Genomic DNA, 16,413 nt, shown 5'->3' with positions numbered 1-16,413 from the left:
TTTTCTTTCATGCATAGTTTTTTTTTTTTTTTTTTTGATGATTTTATTTCATTCATAGTTGATATCAACTCAACATGCGGTCGCAAGCACACATCTTAACTTACACAAGAATTGAGGATACAGAAGAGTCATTATGCTATCTTAGAATTAGTAGGAAAGACACTAATTTTTGGTTATATAAATATTGGATGACTATTGCTTAAATTTTCAGGTAATATTTTTGGCATAGACGGATCAGTAGAATTGGGAGTGCTTCTGTAGCTGCTGATGTGGGGCCTAGCATACCAACTATGCAAAATTGATCATAGTCAGATCCAATTGATGGACAAATTGATCTTAAATTTTACTTCAATTGCTATTTCTTTCATACGCAAGTGCACACTTATTTGCAAATAAGTACACATTATAAAAGTGAAACGAATATGGCAATCTCTTTCCACTGTCCCAGCTTCTGCATGCAAATAGAATATGAAAATTTTCAGATAGTGAGAAAACCGGCATAAGAGCATGGACTCCAGGAAACAATGTATGTACAAATCCTCTCTGAAAGATTACGGACATCTCCAGCACAAGACTTTTTGCAGATGTAGAACAGCAGACTTTTTTTTTTTTTTTTGCTTCCAGAGATTCAAAATTGACATCCTTTTGCAGTGAGACAAACTATTGGTCTTTCTCATATGCTCCATTCCACATTTCAAGTAATCTATTTTCATGGAAGCCAGTCAAGCCACCAACTTATAATATCATATACAACATCCCATCCCCTCCAGGTTTTGATAAACCAAGTACAATAATATTTAATACTTATAAATATTTAGTGCCCGTGTATTAAAGTTGAGTAGAATTGATTGTGATAAAATTAACTTTGAACTGTTTTGTAATTGAGATGTGTACCCAAATTGAGGGCAGAGCTTACAGCAAACCAAAATTTGAGTACAATTTTCTATGGTAATCTCTGATAAGCTTAGTACCAATGCTGCACAAAATGAACCATGCATGTCAGTTATGCAAGTATTAAGATAAAGTGATAAGCATAAAGGTTATAAAATGAGTTTTAACATACCTATTTGTGGTAAACATTCACATCCCTTCTTCTATCAGTCTCAAAAGCTAGGGTAGAATGTCAGATATTATCTCAACAGTGGCACCAACTAGTTAGAATAACATCGAAATTGATTAAAATCAGGGGGATAAAACATGAAAAGAGATACATCTAGTGGACAAAAAGAGCCTTAGACATTTCACTAGTCAAAATCTGCCTCCTTCTCAACAAAATAAAATGAAAAATGTTTACTCCTTGCTATTCACAAGCCTTCTCCCAATCATCTACTACATCAGAAGCTTCCAAAGCATCAAAGTTTCCTGCAGGCTGCCCTCCTAGATTTGAACCACCATCACGAGGCTCCAACTTTGTGATAACACTACTTTCAGAGTGTTTCCTAGAACCATCAATTTTAATGGCTGCAACAGATGAACTTGAAGACGATTCTTGATTTAGGACACTCCAAGGATTTACTGAAGCAGATATTCGGGCTTCTTTCTTCTGAATAGGCAATTTGACATTAGCAGAACCAGTAGCCCACTCCTCATCACCCCAAGCATCTTCTCTCCAACCTGGCTCTTGAATAACATCCTTTTTCCATGGATTACTCTTTAATGCTGCCAGTGCTCCTCCTTTCATTGTCCCAGATCCTCCCCAGGCATTGGTAGCTGAAGATGCTACTGATGCCCCGACATTTGGAACAACCACCACCACAGCTCCCTGATAAACCGTACCATGATCCAACCTCCTCATTGCAGTTGCAGCACGGGCAGGGTCATTAAAAACGGCCAATGCATTTTTGTCATTTAACCAAACAAGTTCACACTCACCACCAAATCTCAACACCAATGCACTAATATCTGCATCCATTGGTAAGTCTATAAAAGAGACAACAAGTCGAGGATCCATATCAACCAAAGGATCAAATGCCGGAGGAAGGGGTACATTTACAGTTGTAGTACCCTTAAACCCTAGCACACGAGCAGGAGCTCTTGATTTTGGGGTAACATGAACAACTACGAAATGCTTTGGCTCCCGACCAGCTGCATTCACTGCAAGCTTCCATCTCTCAGCAATCACCCTCACTGCATCTCTTTTGTCCTTTAACATAGGACAGAAAACATGGACTTTTGGACCATGTGCATTTCCTCTGCTCTTGCCAAGTACTAAAAACTTGCATCTCTCTTCAACAGATAAAACCCATTTAGAATCACGTCTCAACATGTCAGCCAGCAATTCAGAAGCAACTGAATTCTCACCAAAATGGAGTGAATCCAGATTTGGAGCGGTAATCTCAAAAGCATCTGCAAGAACCCTTTTCCGCTCTAACTTAGCACAGTCATCATTACACATCAGTTTTCTTTGTCCGAGGGGGACTTTTTTGCCATTTGCAGCCACGGGTTGAAGAAGCACAGGCAACTTTTGAATAATGGAAGCTTCATGTACAGTATCAGCATTATAATTAGCACAACTGCCACCAGCATCACAAGGAACATTTTCTGTTATTCGGCCACAAGAACAAGTAATTGTGACAGGGAATTTGCATCTTGTATCTGGACATGGAGTTGAAGGGTGACAAGGAGCTGTACATGTATGCCGGCAGTCTCTCCTAGGAGCACCACATGTTTGCCCACAAGAGGCTCGGATACCTGGCACAGCTGACAGATTATCACAAGGGGGGAGGTGACATGTTCTGCCACATGCATGTAAACCACACTGTCTGGTCTTCCCACAGAGTTTATTGCATTTAATATCCTTCGAACCACAAGGTATGTTCCTAAGAACTACATGTCCACCAATACATTCTTTTGCTATGGGCATTGAACAAGGAGGGCAATCTCCAAAATGACAGCTGTGAGAGGCTGGATGCGAACAAGGCTGAGGAACTGAACATGGAAGCTGACATGAGGGAGGCGGTGTGCCACAAGGCAATGGAGGAGGGATTGAAGTCTTACCACAAGCACATGTCAAATCAGTAAATATAGTTTCAAGACAAGGTGGACAATGACCACTGTGGCACAGGGATTCACATGCATGCTGCCCACACCTTAACTTCTTTCCACACGGCAATTGACAGAAGTGTGGATCCCAATCTGCATTTAGAATATTATTTGGATTAGAAAGTGGACAACACCTTTCACTACATCGATGCCTTCCACAATTCTTTTTCTGCCCACAAGGCCTTTCACAAGTAAATTTCTCATTTTCCATTTTTGTCTTGCAACACTCCACAGTTCGGGAAGTCGAGCCACATCTACACTTCTGAGAAACTAGAACCAGACAAGGAGAACAATCCCCAGCATGGCATGGCTCTTCACAATGATGAATCCCGCAAGGAAGGTACTTGCCACATACTTGTGAACAGGTAGGAATTGGGTCTAAACAACTGTGGCGTTTCTCCTCCAATCTAGTTTTCCCACAACAGCATGTCTTAATACGGGATGGTAATAATTCACAGTCCCCACAGCTACCTGGATGACAAGTCTCGATACAGATATGATTACCACAATTAAGTTTCTTTTGACAAGTGGAACCACAAGAGAATACTCCACCATCTGCTCTGATTTCACCCTTGACAGCCATCTCCCCACAAAGAATTACCTCCATCTTTTGGGCACAAAAGCAAGAGGCATTGATTGGAACTTGACAAGGATGACAAGGACCCAGATGACAGATTTGCTGACAGCGATGACGGCCACATTGAAGAAGCTTTTGGCAGCGCTGGCCACAGGTAAGAACAGACTGGCGGTCAGAGCAACGAGTGGTAATATTTTTCTTCCCACAAGGACACAGACGTGGAGGGGCAAATGCTTTGCAAGGAGGACAGGGGCCGGGATGGCATTGCAAGACACAAAGATGAGGGCAAAGAAGCTCCTTATCCCCTTGAAGGTCCCTCTCAAGAGGCTTGCCACATGGTTCTCCACAGGAATGTGGCATGAGATACAAATCAGAGGGTGGATCTGGCCTCTTTCCACAGAAGCATAGATACCTAATATCCTTGGATGAAGTGAGCTGCACAGACTGGCAACCAGGGCAACGCCAATTGAAGCCGCCCTGGTTCTTCTCAACGGACAAATCCACAGAAATGGGTGCACGAGCCCACTTCTTGATACAAGTGAGGTGAAAGATAGAGAAGCAACCGGAGCAAGACCAGATAGGCGCAGACCTGCGCACCATGTCATAACAAATCATGCATTCGACAGCTCCTTTGACGAGCTTGTCCTGAATCTCTTGCAGCAGCTGAGGCAAATTAGACTCCTCCCTCGAATTCGAAGATGATCCCTTCTTGGGCTTTCTTGGATTGGAGCAACCACCAACATCTCTACGAATCCACTCCTGACGACGAGGAACCCTCGAATGCGGCTGCTGGCTTCGCTCTTTCGAACTCATCCTGCGTCGAAACTCTAATCGATCGTTCGCTAACTGACACATGAAAATTCAAATCCAATTCATCAGATTGAAAATGGAAAGATTGATGATAACCTCAACCCTAAAAGTCAAATTAACATGTCTAAGTCTCAACTCTCGAAATGAAAATTCCAAATTAAGTGACAAATATTCTGACTGACTGAAATTTAGGAAAGATAGGAAGATGATACCTGGTTAGGGTTGGGGATAGAAGACGAAAGTTGCGCTGTGTGTTATTTGGAGAATAGAATAAAAAGCGGAGTCAGTGAAGAAAAGATGTCAAAGGAGAAGCGCTTATATAGGCTGCCCAATCCTTGGACCTCAAGCAAACAAAAACACATTGCTCCCTCTCTCACGCTTCCGTGCTCCTCACTCTTTTTTCTTTTTTTCTCCCTGCACGTGCTCAATATTTTGTTAAATAACCATGTGATAGTAAAATATACAGGCCTTTTGCTTTTAATCTTTTCAAGTTCTTTTAAGTCTTATGTAATGTTCTTTTTTTGTTTAAGATTCTTCTTAAATATTTCTCACAATCACGTCACCAAGGATTAAAATAAAAAATTAATAACAACTCCAGAACCTAAAATAAAAAAAGTCATAAATTTACCTGAATTAAAAATAAAAAATATCATATTTACATGCATCAAAGAATAAAAAAAATTAAAATTAGATTTAGCAAAATTAACTTATAAATTAGCTGACAAGGCTAAAAGCTTTTACTCAAAAAAAAAAAATTAAGAACTAAAAAGTTAGAAACTAACTGATTTAATTTATTCTATTTGATAAGACTAACTAATAAGTTAGTTGATAAATATAAATGACGTAAAATGATATATTCAATTATACATAGAATTTAGTTAACAAAAAAGATTGTTACTTCAAGTAATTTATGAAAAAATAAACTACTAAAATAAACTTATGTTCAAAACAAACTTAATTTTGGTGAAGGAAATTTATAGGCTAGTCAAATAAGTTTATAAACTCCTCAAACATCTTACCAAACATAGCCCGAAGAAAAAAGTAACATATTTACAAGAAAAATATTTAACCATCAAACTAACAATAGTCAATAGCCAACAATTGATCATCAATATCCCACAAATATTCAACAACAAAAATTGATAAGTAAGGCCCCACTTGGGATGGCTCTTAGTTGTAAAATTAAAAAAAATAACTAATAAAAATAACTAATTTTTAGATTTTAAAATTTAGTTTTAGTTTTATTTAAATTTTATTTTCAAAATAAGTTTATTTTGAAAGTCTTGTATTATATTAAAATTAGTTTAAGAGTATGTTTGTGTTATGGTGTTGCTAGTGATAATGATAATGGAGATAATATTAATGATAGTAGTGTTAGTAGTGATGGTGCCAACAATAATAATAATTGTAGTAGGTGGCAATGATGGAGTGATAATGGTGATGGGGATGTCGATAGCGATAATGGTAATGTTATTGGCACGAGAATGATCATTATTAAAAATTATAATTATATCAAACGAATCTAAAAATTAAAGGATAGAAATGAAAGGTTTAAGAATACGAGAAAGAACGAGAATCACAAACGCTCAATGGTGAAACTATTTTTCAAAAATTAAAATATTTAAAGGTGTTGTTGATTTCATTGCTATAGTTTTGAGAAAATGGAATGTGGAATTTTTAGCACTATGATGGTTTTTTCATTCCTATTCACCATAAACAATTAATGAGATTGTCATTGTCATAGTTGAAACGAGGTGAAAAAATGGATAAGTTTGTGTTAATGCTAAAAATGATTGATAGAGTCCTTTTCCAAATATGATGGATTTGGTTTTTCCGTTATGCCTGTGTTCCTCCATTTAAACTATAAAATTTTCATAATTTTTAAAATTAAATGTCATCATTAAATATTAATAACAATTGTATTCTATAAATAACAGCATGAAAAAGAATAACAAGAAGTCAAATCCAAATATAATGTAGTTGAAAATATTTTTTCAAGTCAAATGGTCAATGTCATAGTCTCCTAAAAGGAGAATAGAGCAAGTGTATGAAAAATTATTAATAACAATTGTATTATATAAATAACAGAAAAAACATCACGTAATCAAAGTCCTCAGTTAATCCAATTTTTTTCAAGTTATTTATCTTTATTTATCAATCAAATTCAGTTTAATGTTCTTTTTTAAATATATCACCCTTTGGTTTAATCTTTTCACTTTTTTTTTTGTTTCTAGTCCTTTCAATTATATCATTTTTTTACTTTTTTAAAATATTTTTTTGAGTTCTTGTAAATTTATTATATTTTGATTTTAGTTCATCCAAATGTTATTTTTTATTTTATATTATTTTCGTGATTGGACATTTTTTTATGATATCATCATTTATTGATGACTTAAGTATTAATTTGATTTTTAAATTATTTATAATGATTCAATTCAGTTTTTAAATTTTGAAAGTTGCAATCAGATTCTTCAATTTTGTTAAATTTTTTAAAGCTCCAATCAGATTTTGATTTCTTTAATTATTTGGGATGATTAGTGTAAGAGCATATCGTACAAAATAATATTGCCAGAATTTCATACGAGAAAACGTGCACGACTGCAGACAATTGCTTAAATATAATAAATTAAAGAAAAATAAGGAAAGTTTGAAAGAAATTGTGCCAAAATAATTTATACATATAAGTTCCATGGAATTCCTATATATCGTACCATTTAGTAACCATTAATTATATCATATTTAAAAGATTAAAAAAATATACATAGCTTTTTTATGTAAACACGTGACCAATAATCAACATTTAATCTTAATTAATCATCATCTATGTATTATTGTATAATCTTTTTTAAAAGGTAAAAACTGAATTTTATTTATATAACCTACATATTGTTGTATAATCTTTATTTATAATTCTCATTTCTCATACTAAAGGGAGTTCTTACATAGAGCATATTAAGTGAGAGGATTTTTATTATGAGAGTGTGAGATGAGTGATTCTTGATCATTGAATCAAATCATAAAAAGGTTAAAATTAAAAGAAAATTATGTGACTTTTTAAAAATAATCATATGATCATTAAATAATTTATAATATAATTAATAAATCGTACGTGTATGATTATATAATTCAAATTGATTGCTATTGCCCTCTTGTACAAACACTCGTCACCCTTAATATACATCATTTGTATTACTATATGTATATATGAATACATGCATGTAATGAGATGATTTATTTATGTGAGAGTGGAAGAATTAAGTATTTATCACTAGATCTTATTCTCTCTTTTATTATTTATAAGATCTAATTATATAATTCATCAAAAAAAATTTAAAAATAATTAATTTAATTTATAATAATAAATATATCTTAAATTTATATTTTTTTAAAATTATTTTTGTCATTAATAATCCTCAATCTTATAATTGTTTTTAATAGGAAAAGGTTAAAATGAGGCAGTTGGGGGTTGTTGTTGGTTAATGGCTGGTTAATAATTAACAACCTGCAGCTAGCATGAGTATATATAGGAGCATATGGAAAAATAAAAAAAGGAAAATTACAGGTAACTAATTGTTGTCTGTAGATTACAAGTAAACATTGCGATTGTCTCCGATCCACCAAAGTGGCCATAAATAGATAGGTAGCTATATTTATGGCACGGCATGCCATGGTTATTCAATTTTGTTCCCTTTTGCCTCGCTAGCTTCATTCATTCGTACGTCATGGGTCTCTTCTTCTCAAGAAATCTGCCTTTTAATCTCTTTCTTTTCTCAAAGAAAGCCTCTGGGGATTTGTTTCCCGAGCAACTCGACAACATGATGTGTCTCGTTGCCCGCACTGGCAGGCACTTGCAGCGCTACGACGATGGTTGTCGCCAAGTTGTGGGGTCTGTCTCTCTCAACGTCATTCTATGTATATATTCTTAACGTTAATTTGCTCATGACTTGTAATTTTCAACAGATGCATTCCATACAGATACAAGAGAAAGGGAAGCCAAAATAAGGAATTAGAGGTTTTGGTGATTAGTGCTCAGAAAGGCAATGGAATGCAGTTCCCAAAGGTAATTAATGATTAGGCATGTCTATGGTATGTAGTATCTAATAGTAATTATTTTGACATGAAATTCACAATTAATGGTTCATTTTTAATTAACGTGACATGCATGCATGCTCAGGGAGGTTGGGAGAGCGACGAATCCATGGAGCAGGCTGCTTTAAGGGAGACCATAGAGGAAGCTGGGGTCGTTGGCAACGTCGAAGTAATTAGTTTTGGTTAATTAATTACTTGCCAAACATTGCACCTTAATTAATCCATTTAATTTGCTTCTTACCCACCCTAGCTGGCCTCTAATTGCAGAGTAAATTGGGTAAATGGTTTTATAAGAGCAAACGCCAAGACACGATGCATGAGGGATATATGTTCCCTTTGCTTGTGAAGAAGCAATTAGAGAATTGGCCAGAGAAGAACATTCGGAAACGAACATGGGTATGCATGTCATATTATGCGCATGATCGATCCTTGTGTCTTAATTAATTAATGTTTTGTTCCTTTGCATGCAGATGACAATTGATGAAGCAAAACAAGCGTGTCCACATCCTTGGATGAAGGAGGCTTTGGATGTGTTGGTCAGTAGACAACCTCAATTTTGGGCGTTGCAAAGTCACACAACAGAAGGACTAACAACTAACAAGAGATCGATGCTAGAGACAGAAATTTCTAGAATGTACGTCAGAGAGAGATCTATCAACAGAACTCATTCAGTAGATGTATAAATTCTAGATCGATCTATTTGTTCTTTCCTTTATTTGATTCTTTTGTAATGCCACTTTTAATATAATTATGTTTAGTATTCGCATTACCAGCTAGATCATTTTGTTCTGTGACTTAATTTGCTTCTGTAATGGATGTGCCAATAATTTTTTTGTTTTTGATTGATTTGTTCAAAACTGCTTTTATTTTTTAATTACCGAATAATTGATATTTATAAGCTTATATAAGTAAGCTTTTTTTTTTTCAGAATCCAACTCAAACAATGTCATTAATTTCATTAAACTTGTTTACCAAATTCTGAACCCATCTAATCCGCGTTTACAATAGTAGTGGACAAGTATATAATTGCGGAAAAATCATTTAACTTTAAACTAGTAATAAATAACAAACGATGTAATTAAATAATTAGTAATGCTTTATATATTAATAGATTAACTCTAAGCCTATAATAATAATAATAGACTATTCATTTGATTGAAATATATATATATATATATATATATATATATATATATATATATATATATATATAAACGTCCCAAGACTTATGGGGCAACAGTATAAATTATTTATTGTTTTATCATTATTTGACAACCAAATGGCAAGTCTACATGATGATTTCATCTGGGAATAATTGAATATTCTTTAATCATCAGACAAATTAAATAGGACAAAACATCAAACTAGGTCAAACTTTGAAAGCATAGTAATTCCAAACACTGTTCGGTACAAGAATGGAAAATTCTATATATTCTGATATCCTGTCAAATCCAAAGGATTTTTTTATGGGTGAAATCCAAAGGATTTTTTTTTTGTGGTGAAAAATCCAAAGGAATTAAAACAACAATCGGAGTATGAAGATATGACAATAATGTGTTTCTTTAAGAAACTCTCTCAAACTGAAGGTTTTTAATATCTCTAAAATAAAACAAGTATATATGAAGAGAATTGAATAAAGCATTCAAGACATTTGACTGCTTCAAAACCACAATAATTATCTTATCCCAATTACTTAGCATGCATTATTTTAAAATACATTTATTGTATATCTTTTAATGAAAAACTTGGAAGACTTTTTTCCTGTTCTTCCTATATATATATCATAAATTTTTTGGTTATCTATATATCATAAATGATAGTTATATTTTCTTTCTCTTTTAATTAAAAAGACAAATAAGTGTGGAGCCTAAAGACGCTTGGTGTCCTGAGGAGGTGAGTTTGCTGTCCTGTCGTACGTAGGACCGTACCACAGATGTTGAACTGAACCCAACAATGTCCTTCTCTTTCTTAATTCCCTTGTAATTTGCATTCCTTCTTTATAGTTACTTTGATTTGAGTATCGATCTTGACGAATACTCGGAATGGATCTTGACGAAAGACGAGACTAGGAAAGCACTTTATTTTCTTCACAAGATGACAGCACGCATAAGGATGGATGCTTGTGGAAGTCGAACCTTGATCAATGGGCTTCGTAAAATTGGGCGGCCCACAAAAAGACACAGGGTTAAGCCTAACGATTTTAATGTATGTATAGCATTATTGTTTATTTGAAATTACATGTCGGAGTCCTATGTTTTGATAATGCATGTGTCCTTGCCAGTGATTTATGTTTTAAGATTTCACTAGATTATCACTTATATTCCTTGGTAGTGTACCCCTACTATGCCTTTTAGTATCTCTTGGGAGTTTCTGCCTGAATAGCAACTAAAACTTTTTTTTGTTGTTGATATCATCTAAAATTTAATTATAAGACTTCTATATAATGAACTATGTTAAAACAGAAATTATTGTTTTGCATTCTGTTCAAATAGTTAATGGAACTTCTTTTCAAAAGCTGGGTGGCAAATAAAAGCAAAACTTATGCATATCTGGATTACACCTTTGAAGCTATTTTAGATAGCCAAATAAGCAAAAGTGTTCCAGGAGTCTATGGCCTCTCAAAGTTTTACATTTTCGTGAAAATTCTCTCTATGGTTATTCCTTAATTTACAAAGAGAGGGGAAAATGTAAAAGATAATCATAAAGGTGATTAACAATATTGCAAAGTTCACGAAGTAATTACACTATTCCTTCTATGATTCTATCTCTTTGGTCTGTTGTCAAAGCTCTAGCTAGCACGATATCCTGACAACTAAAAAGTAAGATAGAACTTAGAAGGAGGATCCGCTTTCCCAAGGACTTGCACTCTTACACTTCGGTTCGGCACTCCCAATAAATTCTTCTTTAGTAGAAAAAAAAAACAAACTGCTTTAATTATTCTTTTTTAGCGAAGAAATAGTTTTCTATAAAAACCCTTTCATATTTGAGTCATTTTCTTTTTCCTGTAATTCGTTGTCCTTTGTTCATCTGTGTCATCAAAAGCTGTTTTTTGTACACTTTGATTTCCTGAACTTTATTCATTGTGACCAAACATGTCTTCTTTATTGACCCAAAAATAAATGCCTTGCTCATGCTGGCATCCCAAGTTAAGGTTGGAGAATCTTTAGACAACCTGGAGCGATTTGGGGTTTTGTTATATTAGTAGCTCTTAATTTACACCTCCACGTCTTATCTTAAGCTTCAACACCGCATCATGTATTCAATTTGCAGGATTTATAAGGTCACTTGATGGTAAAAGGAGAAAAAAAAGTTGTGATTTTCATTCATTCGGTAATAAAAAATTAATAAATAATATTCATCGACAGAAAAAATGTATTCAATTTGCAAAGTTTTAGACTAATATCAGTCTTTAGTTACGACAGAGGATAATTGGTTTTAATTTTTGGGATCGGGCAAATCTGCAACCCTAAGATTTGATTATGTTATCCAGCTAGGAAGGCAACATGAATAATGAAATCATAATAGTGGCAGAGCCCAACAATTATTGGTTACTTTTAACAAAGTATTCTCTGTACAGGTGAGGTAAGGAAGAATTGAATTTCTAATAACATGCTAAAAAATATCCCTATTTACCAACTAGACCTTGTTGGCATGTTATTTTTATTTCTTGTAATCATATGTTGTATATTGATTGTTTAAAACTTTATGGAAAATATGCCTAAATATATGCAACTTAAAAATACATAATTTAATTTTAAGAATCTGCTAATTATATTTTAAATCTTTAGAATGTTATCGACATAAAAATAAGGATCTTCTTATTGTTAATTTATTTTTAAGATTACCATGTTAGATTTTGAATTTTTTTTTATTACACTTTAATTCTATATATAGAGTCTAATAAAAGTTGAAGTACTAGTTTTGACGAATATGTAATGTAATGGCCAAAAATAACAAAACTAACATTTTTCACGTGAAAATAGAGATTCCATTCTGAAATGGGAACGATCTATGTTATTGCTTTACTGCAGTACTATAAATTAATTACCCGTGGGATAAAGTAAAAGTTTGAGTCTTTGTTGATCTAAATCATTTGATTAAGATGTTAGATGACCAAACCAAACTTAAGACATGGCGGATGTATGAGCACTTCTATAGTCTTAATAAAATATAGTGTATATATATTTTTTAATCAGGATCTGTGGCATATATTCCTCGCTAAACATTTATTGGGCTTTTCTTTTTACTATAAAAAAATTAAAGAAATAATGATAAAATTTGGTGAGGAATACTATTTTTTCGTCATTGAGGTCACAGAAATTTCAATGACAAACTTTTTAAAAAATAAATAATTATTTTTATCGTTAATTTTAATATTTCTGTAGTGATGATTAAATAGTTTCAATTTCTTGTACTAGTAGTTAGCCTTATCAGACATCCATATCCTCGTATAGGATGCTGGTGAATTGGTCAACCTTTTTTAATTTGCAGGAACTGACATGAGAAATAGAATCACGGGCTCTAACGTTAAGGATTAAGAACAACGAATCAGAACACATTTTGATAGCAAAATAGAATGCGAGTCCAGCCGTAAAATTGATACGACTGTCATATGCTGCAATCATTAAGATCCATCACCAATTGTCATTTTTTTTAGCACAAGTTGAGGTTTTTCCGTATTTTATTACTTTGTCTCTTATAATAAGAAAAAAAACTCAAATATGTAGGGGCTGGCATCGTAGTTTAAAATGCGATGAAGATTTGGAAATTTCTGGTCGGTGCAGTTCTCACTATTAGATCTATCACCAAATTAAATTTAGCATCATTTTGCTATTGATTTTCAATTAATCAAATGTTGCGAAGATAAAAGAGACCTGCGGTGCAAGAATCCGATGTGCATTGTGAGCAAATTTACCCCCACAAAAAGAATTTACCGTTATTTTTTTCTTTTTATTAACATAAGCCTGTAGTTATCATGTTACGGTAATATTAAGCTCTCCCTTTCAGTTAAATTGGAAAAATATCCCCCCATCAGTCATACTAGTGTTGGAAAATAAGTAGCCTATCGTTGTAGTACTTAAAAATATAAAATATTGTCACATTATTTCTGAAAATACGAAAATTTAAAAGCATCACGAGCTAATCATATATTCATTATTGATGAAGTTACTTTCTTATAATTATCTCCAAGCATATATATATATATTGTTAGAACCAAGTCAACCAACATACCAAAACTCTAGTATTAGCAAACTCGATGATCGATCAAGAACACAAATTAAGATGTAACTTGTGTTGATTCAGATATTTCTTGAAATCTTTTGATAATCTGACATAATATGTATTGATATTCATTTAGTATTTTATAAGATTTGTTAAAATTTTCCAACAATATCTCTTTTTAATTGCAGCACTCAACTCCTTGTCTCACAAGTCACAAGTCCAGACCAAATATAAATTAATTAAACAGAAAGCCATGCCAATCTTGCATAATCTGACCACCATCGCAATATAATATATATAATGCTATGTTTTGCTTCTGGTCTAGAGATAAAAATTAAATGAATGCGTATGGAATCTAATCCCAGATCACTCTTAATTTTAATCACAGTGAATCTAGTTAAACGTCTAAATATATAGATTTCTCCCTCTTTCAAATTATATGACGTTAATTTAAGGTTTTGACGCATCTATTAAAAAATATAATTGATTTATTAAATTTTAAAGAAAATATTAAATAATTTTTTGATATATTATTTTTTATTTTTTTTAATTAATGACTCATTTATTTTTTTTACATATTACTCCCATTAAATATTGATTAAGGGTAGTCTTAAAAAAATATTTAATATAACATTAATTTTATAAAATAATATATATTTTAGAATATTTTTTTTCACTAAAAGAATATATCATTTGGAATCGAAGGAGTACTATTTATTATAGCTATACAGGTACTTAAATTAATAACATAAGATATGTAGCTTTTTAATATATATGATTTATTTAGTAAAGCCTTTATATATGACAATATAATTTTGAATGAATGTCTATAATAGATTGGACTTGCTTAATAAGAACGTTTTGGTTGCTAATGGTTGGAAAAAGGACATGACAAGCCAAACAAGACTTACAGTTGCCGTTTCTGATCAATGGGCCATATTTATATACAAGTGAAGTAAGCGACAACCGACAGATAATAACTAGGGTTTATGATTCCGCAATATGCACATGTATGTTAAGGTAATGTTAGAAGTTTTAAAAAATAAATTATATCGGTAAAACTCCTGCAGGAGTGATTAAGCAGGCAATAATTGCAAAAGATCATGCAACCACAATGCTTAGTTAAAAGGTGCAGACGTAAAGATAGCTGTAGTCTTAGGAACACAACAGAACAGCTCACTTTTGCTGCTCTGCCGTGTGAACAAAATTAAACTATAATCACATTCATTATTTAATAAATTTCTTATGTAGTAATTTATATCATAATACATCAAAGTTTAACTCTACTTTACGTGTGTGTTTCTTGTTAATGGAATTATGGATTAATGTACTACTCCTTTAGCTCTCAATTATATATAATAATTTTAAACTAATTAAAAAATTAATTAGTATTATTTAATTTTATTAGTCCTACTTAAAAGATAAGTTTCATTTCCAAATTAACCTTAATTAAAATTTGATATTAAGAATAAAAAAATCATTCAAGTTAGAATCTCAATATAAAAATATCTTTAAGATGATCTCATTAAATATAATAAAATTAGTTTACATTTATTTATATTTAAGAACAAAATATATGAATTTTTATTGTTTATATTTGACATCGAAAAAAGTATTAGATGGATAAGTTCTTTTTTTTCTCTTTGAAAAAAAAAATGGTTCAAACAGATTTTCTAGAACAATCTTGTATCGATTTTAAGAAGAGTCAGTTTTTTTATGTAAGTAAATCAATCACCAAATCATTCTTGGTTTGAACTATCAAACCATTCTTGGTTCAAATCAAATTTTATTTATACAAGTTCGATCATAATTCAACGACCATTGAATTATTAAACTTTGAACTAATACTTGTATTGATTGAATGATTAGTTTGATTTTTAAAAATAAATCAATTATCAATATAAAGAGTTTTATACGTATGATTTTTCAATTTTAACCTCATTCAATGTTAACTTGGTTTTCGAAAGAATACAATAACATCAAATTAACCAATAGAGCTTAATAATAGATATACAATTTTAGCATCTTTGACATTTGTCTCATCATAATAAACACCATACAGTTTTAAGTCTAGTATATTTGTATAGATAACATGGATTTGACAGTCCCGAAATTGCTAATAAGAGAAAAACACCATACCAGTGTTGTGGTCTAGCTATAGATATTTTCTGCAACAAAAAGTCTTTTAAAATTATTAAAATTCCATACTTTTGTATTTATTTATTTACTATAGTGAAAAGAAATTAATTCCACATTCTTTTTTGGAAAAAAAAGTACTATCAGCGCACAAATCAAATGAAAAGCGTGAATGTCACAAGATTAGCATTAGATTTGGCACAAAAGAAACCAATCTGACAAGAGAATTCCTAATATGCCGAAAAAGAGTCAAATCTTGGACAACAAGTGAAGAAAAGAAACCAAAAACAAAATATCAAGGATGCTGTTAGAAGAGATACATGGCGACTCCTAGAAGACAAAAGTGGTGAAAAACAAGAAGATAGAATTTGTCGTAGCAACAATATGCTACAGAAGAGTACCCAAAGGTAGATGATTACACGCCAAGCCAATTACAAGAAGGGTTGTGAATTTGATCTCGCAAATGGAGATTCCTATGAGCATTGTCTTGTATGAGACATTGAAGACGGAAATTTTTTTCTCACGGAGACTCTGGA

At 32.5% G+C, this 16,413-nt stretch overlaps 2 protein-coding genes across 2 annotated transcripts; one reads left to right on the top strand and one right to left on the bottom strand.

The window, feature by feature from the left end:
* Positions 1-330: 330 nt before the first annotated feature.
* On the bottom strand, positions 331-4,739 carry LOC114421296 (NF-X1-type zinc finger protein NFXL1-like). Its single transcript, XM_028387157.1, has 3 exons — positions 4,642-4,739; positions 1,064-4,465; positions 331-976 (listed from the first exon to the last, which is right to left on the bottom strand). Exon 2 carries the CDS (start codon positions 4,430-4,432, stop codon positions 1,301-1,303), a length of 3,132 nt encoding a protein of 1,043 aa, XP_028242958.1. The 5' UTR covers positions 4,433-4,465; positions 4,642-4,739; the 3' UTR covers positions 331-976; positions 1,064-1,300.
* A 3,283-nt stretch (positions 4,740-8,022) lies between these two features.
* On the top strand, positions 8,023-9,276 carry LOC114422120 (nudix hydrolase 18, mitochondrial-like). The gene is made up of 5 exons (XM_028388330.1): positions 8,023-8,315; positions 8,390-8,489; positions 8,604-8,687; positions 8,786-8,914; positions 8,989-9,276. The coding sequence occupies exons 1-5, from the start codon at positions 8,092-8,094 to the stop codon at positions 9,199-9,201; spliced, it is 750 nt and encodes a 249-aa protein (XP_028244131.1). The 5' UTR covers positions 8,023-8,091; the 3' UTR covers positions 9,202-9,276.
* Positions 9,277-16,413: the final 7,137 nt, after the last annotated feature.

This window comes from Glycine soja, chromosome 8, assembly GCF_004193775.1.
Source record: "Glycine soja cultivar W05 chromosome 8, ASM419377v2, whole genome shotgun sequence".
NCBI classification, from domain to species: Eukaryota; Viridiplantae; Streptophyta; class Magnoliopsida; order Fabales; family Fabaceae; genus Glycine; species Glycine soja.
The sequence above is the reverse complement of the archived record's forward strand: the minus strand, read 5'-3'. Positions and strand labels throughout refer to the sequence as shown.

What these genes read in the sequence shown, in the direction of transcription:
- LOC114421296 (XM_028387157.1), bottom strand. Translation starts at nt 4,432, where the DNA reads ATGAGTTCGAAAGAGCGAAGCCAGCAGCCGCATTCGAGGGTTCCTCGT.
- LOC114422120 (XM_028388330.1), top strand. Translation starts at nt 8,092, where the DNA reads ATGCCATGGTTATTCAATTTTGTTCCCTTTTGCCTCGCTAGCTTCATT. An exon ending in GGTTGTCGCCAAGTTGTGGG is followed by an intron (nt 8,316 to 8,389) that starts GTCTGTCTCTCT and finishes AATTTTCAACAG; the next exon opens with ATGCATTCCATACAGATACA. An exon ending in ATGGAATGCAGTTCCCAAAG is followed by an intron (nt 8,490 to 8,603) that starts GTAATTAATGAT and finishes ATGCATGCTCAG; the next exon opens with GGAGGTTGGGAGAGCGACGA.